The 10,314-nt window shown below is 41.1% G+C and overlaps 1 protein-coding gene across 5 annotated transcripts in view; it reads right to left on the bottom strand.

Moving 5' to 3' along the window:
- Positions 1 to 336: 336 nt before the first annotated feature.
- ATG10 (autophagy related 10) overlaps positions 337 to 10,314 on the bottom strand; it is a 313,667-nt gene continuing 303,689 nt past the window's right edge. For 4 of the 5 annotated variants that reach the window (XM_030193339.1, XM_030193340.1, XM_030193341.1 and 1 more), the window contains exons 7-8: positions 9,212 to 9,329; positions 337 to 1,090 (exon numbers count right to left, since the gene is read on the bottom strand). In XM_030193339.1, coding sequence (XP_030049199.1) covers positions 9,218 to 9,329 — 112 coding nt within the window. In that variant the 3' untranslated portion in view covers positions 337 to 1,090; positions 9,212 to 9,217. Of the gene's footprint in view, positions 1,091 to 5,453; positions 5,691 to 9,211; positions 9,330 to 10,314 lie in introns of those variants that run through there. The other variant, XM_030193338.1, reaches the window with a different exon arrangement.

Here is a 10,314-nt window from a genome sequence, read left to right as displayed (position 1 = left end):
AAAATGGACGCGTGACAATTTTTATTTTGCCACACGTCCATTTTCGGCAAACATTTTTAAAAAGGCATTTTTTGCAGGCGCGCTGAAAAATGGATCTGCGCACACCCAAAACAGAAGCAGGCCATTTTTCAGTGCACCTTAGTAAAAGGATCCCTATATTTTCAAACACTACTATAAATACAACTGAACTATACTGTTCACCTGCTAAATTTTTCCAGATAACATAGAACATGATTACAACCTACATATTTATAGTACTTCAAGAATTTTCATTTCACAGATAAACTTAAAATTAACTGATATGAGGACAGTTACATATCACTTTTTGGCCAATCATCATTTCACCCAGCATTTATTATTAGCATCTTACACAGTGAAAGTCGACAGAAAGGGACATCCTCAGAAATGTGTATTCTTTTATCTTGAACAACCTCTCAGAAGATTTTTTTTTAATCACAGTGACAAGTCTGCGTAGAAGGCTTACACAGCCTCGCTGAGAAATTGCTTCTTGTGCTATACAACTTTGCAGAAAGTTCATAAATACAAGGTATGGCAAGTTTCCTTATTCATATAAGAGTGAAATTCTCACAGGAGGAAAGGTGACAAACAAAGTAGCATATATTCCTAGAAAAAAATGACAAACGACTCCAGTGGAATCACCTTGAGTTGCACGGTACAATCACAAACATAAGTTGGTTGCAACAGATGTAGCCTGCTTTTGCATTAAGCGGCCTTATTTACTAACAAGGTCCCCCCCCTCCCCATTTTGTATCTATAGGAAAATGGTTAATAAATAGAGTCCTAAGTTTATGTGTTTTATGCTGAGGACAAGCTGCCTTCTTGGCTATAAACACAACAAGAGTGAATTGCCCAGAAGTTCTTCCTTTTCCAGGAGAGGGAAGGTGCAATACATATAAAAAATTACACTCTCCCAAATGGTTAAATAAAACTTCTGTAAGACAGAGTCTAAGTCTAGATTGTTAAAGGTCTTGCACAATGGATTGCTGCTCAGGCTTTCAATTGGATTTAGCTGTAGTCATTGTTTCTCTGGCATTAAAGTTCATCAACCTCTGAGACCCTTCTCAAGTATCTGGAGAGAACAAGCCAAACAAAAGCAAGACGTGAAATGAAAGTCCAGAAATGAATCTGCACATTACAATTGATCACAAAACTGTATTAAGATAAGCAGAACAGACAAATCTTCCAGAATATCCAAGTGCAGTCACAAAGAGAGCAATTTTCAAAAAGCAAGCTGTCTTTGAAAGGGCTTTTTGAAAATGGCTCTCCCTTTATGTAGCTATAGGTGCATTTACTGTGGGCAAAACTTGCATACTTTTACTGGCATTTTACAGAGGCATTTCTGGAGAAGGGGCTAGGTTAGAAAAGTCAACAATGAACATGAGGGGCCCTTTAACTAAACGGCAGTAGGGCTACCTTGCAGGTAGCATGCGCCAAAACACCACTGTGGGGTGTGCTGAGGCGCCTCGCGATATTGCTGTGATCAGCGCATGCCAATCCCCATGGTAGAAAACAGAAATTATTTTCTAGCACGATGGGCGGGAGAGTAGGTGTGCCCTGAGCTAATCAGGTAGCACGGGCACGTTACCCAATTAGCATAGCTGAGGGTAGGGTTAAATGGCCATTTCTCTCAAAGGAGGAAGGTAAATAGTGGAGTGACACAGGGATCTGTACTGGGACCGGTGCTACTTAACATATTTATAAATGATCTGGAAATCAGAACGAGTGAGATCATTTAATTTGCAGATGACACAAAACTGTTCAAGGTTGATAAAACATAAGCGGAACATGAAAAATTGCAGGAAGACCGTAGGAAATTAGAAGACTGGGCATCCAAATAGCAGATGAAATTTAATGAGGACAAATGCAAAGTGATGCACATTGGGAAGAATAATCCAAATCATAGTTACCTGATGATAGGGTCCACCCTGGGGGTCAGCACCCAAGGAAAAGATCTAGGTGTTGTTATAGACAATACACTGAAATCCTCTGCCCAGTGTGTGGTGACAGACAAAAAGCAAACAGAATGCTAGGAATTATTAGGAAAGGGGAGGTAAATAAGACCGAGAATACTATAATGTCTCTGTATTGCTCCATGGTGCGACCTCATCTTGAGTATTGTGTTCAGTTCTGGTCGCTGTATCTCAAAAAAGATATAGTGGAATTAGAAAAAGGTTCAAACAAGAATGACCAAAATGATAAATGGGATGGAATTCCTCTCACATGATGAAAAGCTAAAGAGGTTAGGGCTTTTCTGCTTGGAAAAGAGATGGTTGAGGGGCAATATGAGTGAGGCCTACAAAATGCTGTGTGATGTAGAACGGGTAAAAGTTAATCGATTTTTTACTTTTTCAAAAAGTACAATGACTAAGGGCCACTCAATGAAGTTACATGGAAATACTTTTACACAAATAGGAGGAAATATTTTTTCACTCAACAAATAGTTAAGCTTTAGAATTTGTTGCTCTGGGACTGGTATCATGGAATGTTGCTACTATTTGGGTTTCTGCCAGGTACTTGTGATCTAGATTGGTCACTGTTAGAAATAGGATACTGGGCTAGATGAACCATTGGTCTGACCCAATATGGCTATTCTCATGTTCGAAGTGGTAGAAACCACATCAGTTTCATAGATGGACATTTACATTTGCACTGGAATGTCCAAGCCTATAATTTTTAAGTATGTGGATAGTAACATAGTAACATAGTAGATGACAGCAGAAAAAGACCTGCACGGTCCATCCAGTCTGCCCAACAAGATAACTCATATTTGCTGCTTTTTGTGTATACCCTACTTTGATTTGTACCTGTGCTCTTCAGGGCACAGACCGTATAAGTCTGCCCCGCACTATCCCCGCCTCCCAACCACCAGCCCCACCTCCCAACCACCAGCTCTGGCACATGCACAGACCGTATAAGTCTGCCCAGCACTATCCTCACCTCCCCACCACCAGCCCTGCCTCCCAACCACCGGCTCTGGCACAGACTGTATAAGTCTGCCCAGCCCTATCCCCGCCTCCCAACCACCAGCCCCGCCTCCCGATCTTGACTAAGCTCCTGAGGATCCATTCCTTCGGCACAGGATTCCTTTATGCTTATCCCACGCATGTTTGATTTCCGTTACCGTTTTCATTTCCACCACCTCCCGCGGGAGGGCATTCTAAGCATCCACTACTCTCTCCGTGAAAAAATACTTCCTGACATTTTTTTTGAGTCTGCCCCCCTTCAATCTCATTTCATGTCCTCTCATTCTACCACCTTCCCATCTCCGGAAAAGGTTCGTTTGCGGATTAATACCTTTCAAATATTTGAACATCTGTATCATATCACCCCTGTTTCTCCTTTCCTCCAGAGTATACATGTTTAGTTCAGCAAGTCTCTCCTCATACGTCTTGTAACGCAAATCCCATACCATTCTCGTAGACTAGTGTATTCTGCAATGTACAAGTATACTTGCAAACTCCATTCCACTCCACTAAAGTATGCATCATCATGTCATGGTGCATACTTTTACACCAGTTGGTATTTTATAAGACGCCCTATACACATGAAAACACTTTATGAATTATCCCCTTACTGTCCACTTACTATATAAGCATATGTTTACACTGTCAAGTGATCTGAATCCATGACTAATTAGCCTCCCTAACCAAACCTACGTCCAGGCACAGAAGAGGAAGGATTCAGGCACTCCTTTAGAAATTTAAAAAAAACCCAAAACCCAGCTTTCCCCACCAACTTAGATGATGGCAGTTTAGCACAGTGACAAACTCTAGATGTCATGATTTTGCTGTCCTTCCACTGTTATTAGATTCCTCCAACCGGTTGGTGCATTCGATCGATGCTCTCCAATCTTCACTCCTGCAATCCTATATTACATCTTCCATTATGATCTTCTTCTTCCACAAGAACGTCTTGTTTCGCAATTATTATTGCTGCTTCAGGAAGATTTCTTCTGTTAATGCAATTTCCCGCTCCAAGATGGCCGCGGTATTTAAACAGACACCACCTGGACCTGTAACAAATCCAGGCTGGTTGTGGGCAATAAGAGTAATGTATAATAAGAAATTAAAAAAGAAACAAACTGCAAAGAATAGACACAGATTGTAAAATGTAAGATTCCATTTAAGTTTATTTGAATATTTTTCTCTCACATTATGGGTGTTTGCAAGTGGCGGGTAGACAAATAAACCAATGTTTTTTCTCCTTGTTGTGTTTTTTTACATTGGTTTGTAGTGCTCCCGCTGCAATAAAATAGAAAAAATAAGGACCAATGATAGGAACAAAGCGCCAATGATAAGCAGTGGCGCTCTTAGAGAACTAAGAAAGAGAGAGCAAGTATTCTTCGCAGAATAGCCAAGCTTGGTAGCGTTGAGGTCCTAGGTTGATAAATCAGTAATTCTACACACATGCTGAGACAAATATTTCAACACCATCTGGTAAAATTATAAAGAAAGTGATAGTATACTACTTACAATGTCAACACAATATGTGAATAAACACTTTAATTGATAATGTGGTGTATAAACAAAGATGGAACATATAGATAGGTAAGAGAGTAAGAGGAGTTAGAAAGTAAGGTGACTAATTTAAAGAAAGTTGCACATGAGGTCAGAGAGATGGTTAACATATAGTCAGGTAAGAGAGTAAGAGGAGTTAGAAAATAAGGTGACCAATTTAAAGAAAGGTACAGATGAGGTCAGAGAGATGGTTAAATATTATATCAGCTAGAGTAGGTGTGGATAAACATGTCCTGTTGCAGTATGTGCAGCCCGTGTCACTCCTTGTGTGTGTGAGTGAGACTAACAAGTTAGTTACTTCTTCCATTAAAGGCCTGGTTGAAGATCTAAGCTTTCAACTGCTTCCTGAAGTAGAGATAGTCTTGTGTTAAGTGGAGCCTTTCATGGAGTGCATTCCAGAATGTGGGGGCTACTCCGGAGAAGGCTCACTTGCGGGTATCACATTGTGTAATGTCTTTTGGAGAGGGTGATAGTCCTCGGGAGAACCTTAGTGTCCTTGGAGGTGTGTAGAGGATCATCCTATTCTTCAGGTACTCGGGGCCATTTCCTTTACGGGCCTTGAAGATCAGACATTGAGTTTTACATTTAGCCCTGTATTGTACTGGTAGCCAGTGACGTTTTTGCGAAAATGGTGTGATGTGGTCACGTCGCTTCCAACCTTCTATTAATCTTGCTGCAGCATTCTGAATCAAATGGAGCTGGTGTAGGCCCTTTGTAGTCAGACCGTTGTAGACTGCATTACAGTAATCCAGTCTTGATGTTAATGGCATGCACAACTGGGATAAGGTTTACCTTCTCGATGTAAGGAGATAGGCAGCGTAGTTGTCGCAAATAGTAGATGCAGCTTTTGAAGGTTGCTTGGATTTGGGGAATCAGAGTAAGTGTTGAATCTAACTGTATTCCAAGGTTCCTGACTTGTGACTTGAGGTAGAGTTTGTACTTCCCAAAAGAGATTTCGATGTCAGGTATGTATCCACTTGTATGATCAGGACTGGAAAGAAACCTATGCCATTATGAGAAAAATTTCATGAAATGAAATATCCAATTCTGCCTCTAAGACTGCAGCCACAATTATCAGGGAGGGAACAGTATTAGATTTATGAACTTGGAACAATAAGATTTGGAGGTCTGAATGATGATTTTTCTTTGAATCTAGAAAAAATGAAAATAACAAAACTAAATTTATTCAAGGGCTAAATTTATTCATGTATAAACAGCTATTCATGTTGCCACATGAAGAAGCCTCAAGGTCTCATGGCTTCCTACTCTTAAGTAGCTGGATTTATATGTTTTGATCTTTATGACAATCTGGACATATTGCTGGGATACTTACTTCAACTGCAAACTGTTCTTCTAGACTGAGGTTTCACATGAATAGTTGGTTATTTAGGAGCCCTTTTACTAAGGAGTGTTAGATTTTACAGTTACCACATTTTAATGCAAGAAATTAGTGGGCAGTAAGTTCAAAGTTAAGCAGCAACTGTTGGTAAGCATGCCAAGCATATGCTTTGCAGGTCCCACATTAAAATGTCCATTAGTGCATGGTACTCTGGTCACAATTAGAGCAGATGGACTTAGCCCTCCATTTAGGAGGCAGTAAGTGGACTTGTGTTAACTGCACATTTGTCTGTAAGTGCATGGTATGTGCCATACGCTAACTGCAGTATAGACTCCACATACATTCTCCACTCATACCCCACCTAGTTCCATCCTTAACACAAAGTTCCCTTAGGGGTCCTTTTACTAAAGGGTTGCCGCATGGCAACGAGCTTGCCGTGCAGCAGCTCGGAAATACTGCCAGCCCAATGCGGGTGCCAGCGGTATTTCCACCCCAGCGCGTGCCATTTCCAGCGCTAGCGGAAATATTGAAAAAATATTTCCACAGGGGATTACTGTGGGACCCCTTACTGCCACCTCAATGGGTGGCAGTAAATGTTCCCCCATGAAATCGCTGCACGGCAAGTGAGAACTTATCGCACGGCCATTTTATTTCTGGTTATTTTCATCCGCTGTGGTAAAAGGGGCCCTGGTGCATGGCAAAAACAGCCACCACACAGCAGCCTAACGCACATTAGTAAAAGGGCTCCTTAGTCAGATATTACTTGAAAAGAGAATTAAGACCAATTTTTCAGTAAAGGAATTTTGTTCTATTATAGATTTTAAATAAGTGATAAACATGCAGCATATCTGTTTTTTAAATAAAAAGATCAGCTATTAAAATTAATTTGTGTTACATCTTTCATACTTTAAATAGAAAATCTTTTATAATCTGCCATCACAACTAATTATTTTTGTTATATTCCAGAACTTGTCTGTTTGGAATACAAGTGCTGTGTGCATATAGTTGGTGTCATGAAACGCCTAGTCACCCACCTGGGGTTATGCCGCGGCCACTTAGGGGTCTATCCCCAGCACAGCACAGGTCTGCCTGCACCTGCCGCTTGTGCTCTACACTAGCACCTTCCTCCCACCAAATGGGTCCCAGCCACCTCTGGGCAAGTCTCCCGCTCTCAATTTATCCCCAGTGATTTCTAGGTTACTGGAGCCACACTCCCAGTGTCCCACATTTCCCAGAAAGCACTCACAGACCCAACACACAAATCATCAGGATTCTTTATCAGTCCAGACAAAGAGGCAATAAACTAAATTGTTTATTGTCTTAAAAATTGAGCAGTGTAACATAAAAAGTGCAATCAGCAAACAATAACAGGTAACTGAAATATGGATCAATTATAACACTAACTAAACATTTGTTTACTTTCTAAAATGTACCTGGGAAGATCAGGACATATAGCTGTTCACAAGTTATCAAATGTAACTTTTTACAGGGCCTTAGCAAAGAGATCTGTCTCGCTCTTCAGAAAAAAAATGAAGCATAAACTGGCCTGACCCCCCTCCATCTAAACAGCACCCATTCCTCTTCCCCCTGTAATCCCCTCTCCCAGATCAACTTGTAAGCTCTCCTCCCCCGGGCCTACTTGAAACTTTGGTGGTCTAGTAGCCTAACTGGGGAAAGGAATATGCAGTCGCTCCTGCCTTCGCCATCTGTCTTCAAAATGGCTACCAAGATCATCAGATCCTGCCCCGATTAGGTCATTAGATCACCAGGGTGTCTAAAGTAGGCATGGGGAGGGCCTAGGGGTAGTGGGTGATGTTTTTGGTCCGGGGGGCAGAGAGTATATGGCGTTTTTGGTTGGGAGTGGAGAGTATCAATTTCAGCCAAAAATGCACCGGCATTTTCGGTCAAAACCAAAATATGATGAATAATCAGAACTTTGGGCCAGTTTTGCCACTCAAGCTGAAAACAAAATTCGGTTGGCCTCTAGTACATGCTGGTAGGGAAGAGGTGGTGGATAGGATGATGAGAAAGTAATCACATGATGATAGGGAGGACGTGATGGATTGGGGGATTGATAAAGTCATCACATGGTAGTAGGGAGGGAGAGTATGTTGCAGGGAACCAGATAATGAGGTCCATTCTGCCATGTGTTTTGCAGCAGGTGTGATAAAATCAGGACTAGTGTTACAGAAACAGAGGGCATATAAGAGCGACAGAATAGGAGGTGCATGAGAACCATGTTGGGGAGAAAGTTGTGATGGGGAAATACAGGTGCACAAGAGCTGGTGGATATGAGTGATCAAGAGGGTATGAAAGTTGAGGAAAAAGTCAAAGATAATATTGGGTGGAGCAGAGATGGTGAGGGAATGTGTCTCCAAGACAGAAGTGGTGAAGGTGGGATAGTAACAGAGAGAAAGAAATTAGGAGAGATGATAAAAGCAAAGGAGAAGATAGGCGAGATCTTGTTGTGATTGCATAGGGTGTCTGAAGAGATGATGCTGTTAAAGGAGAGATTTAGAGGTGTATTTTCAAAGCACTTAGACTTACAATGTTACATAGTGCTTTGAAAATGAACCCCTTCGAGATACAGAAGAGGAGGAAATGAGATAAAAGGAAAAGACTGATGTTAGAAAAAGATGTAATGGAGAAGAAATGAAAAGTAAAATTGAAAGGACAGTCAGATGATGACAACAAAAATGAAGAGGGCTGATCAGCGATGGTTGTGGAGGAAGGTAGCAGACAGCTGCATAGGCTGTCTCCTACTCTTCACTTTCACCTGTTTAATCCCTTTTTTAGGGTATGAAGATGGCAGCTGGGATCAAAGTGAAGGAGATGTAGTACTGTGCACATAAATGTACTAAATGGGGCACAAATGTGCTTCTTCAGTTGCTAGGAGGCAGAACTGAAGTACTTTCATTGGAGAAAACCTGCAAGAGGCAATGTGACTGATTTAAAAGTAATGTTTGATACATTTTGCCTTTTGAAACTTAAAGGCAAGAGTGCAGGGAGGGGCCCTCAGCAAAAAGTTTGCTAAGGGCCCCTCATTTGAAGTGGATCATAGCAAGACAGCACAGTTCAGGTTGGCAGGCTGAACTTCCCTGTATACTTAATGGTAAAAGATAGATGGACACAGGGTGCCATCTAGAAATATATTTAATTGTATAATGTTCACTTCTACCCAGTTATGTGAAAGTGAAGGTCAAATCCGCTACACCTGATATTCACAAGTCATTTTTTTAACAGATGAATACAGATTCAAAAACAATACAGCACTGTTACTCATACCTGTTCCCTGAATAACTGCATAATAAAATATTAAATCACATATAAATACCTTTTTCTACTGATTGTGCACTGGTACTATAGATGTTGCTATTCCATAACTTAGAGGCAGATTTAGTCCCACAACAGGTCCCACTACACTCAGCCATGATGTAATGTAGTTGACATATCTAAAAGGGGGACAAAAAGACCCAAAGAAAGTGAAAGTGTAAATGCAAATAAATTTACTGCTTGTTAAACTAAACCTTTAAACACAAAACACTTAAAATTCATTCTCTATCCATCTCTGTACCTTTTCCCTATTTGGGATAAACCTTAGGTGGAAGCTTCATCTATAACAAAATTTGAATGCTTTCTTTAGTTCATTCAACTATACAAACACTTATTACAAACTAAAGGAGCCAACAGATTCCAACCAGCTTGTCCTAATGGACTTAGGTAACGTTAATATGCTACTTTACAGTAGCATCAAGTATGTCTTTATATTTTATTTTATGAATGAATCCCTTAGAAAGGATAGATGTATATGGTATGTTCCATGAAAATATCTCTGAAATGTTTAATTTGGTAACTGACTTGGTAAATAGACAAGTGTGATAGGGCTGGTAAGCGAGGCCCTAGGGAGAAGCAGCAACACCCAGAACCCCTTGGGAGACTGAAAGAGAAGGGATTTTTAGCACCGACAGGAGGAGGAGTAGCTCAGAGAAAGTTGGGCCATTTAACCCATTCACCAGTAGGGGGAGCAGAAGAGAAGAAGCCGAATTCCCATGGCTGCGAAAGAAATATATAATTCCACTCAGCTGTAAAGAGAGCAGGGTGGATTTCTTGAGAGCTCGCAGAAGCCAGGGAGGGGAGAATACCTAGTCAGAGGAAAGAGAATCCATGGAGTACGTGGAGGAAGGAAAGGACCTGCCCTCCAGAACTTCCTGACCTAGACGAACAAGCAACCTCTCCAGCACTTAAAGGCAGTGTGGGAGGCCACAGAAGTTTTGTTGCTGTGAAGTGGGAGGTGAACTGCCTGCCCTGATTGGAGAAGGAAAGGTGATTTAATAGTTTTTTTTTTTTACCTTGATGAACTTTCTGTGTTGAACTGCCTGAACTGTCTGGGACAAAGAGAAGGGAGAGAACTGGTAATAAACCCTTTTCAGGGGGGAG

Source organism: Microcaecilia unicolor, chromosome 2 (assembly GCF_901765095.1).
Source record: "Microcaecilia unicolor chromosome 2, aMicUni1.1, whole genome shotgun sequence".
NCBI lineage: Eukaryota > Metazoa > Chordata > Amphibia > Gymnophiona > Siphonopidae > Microcaecilia > Microcaecilia unicolor.
This window is presented reverse-complemented; position numbering and strand designations above follow the sequence as displayed.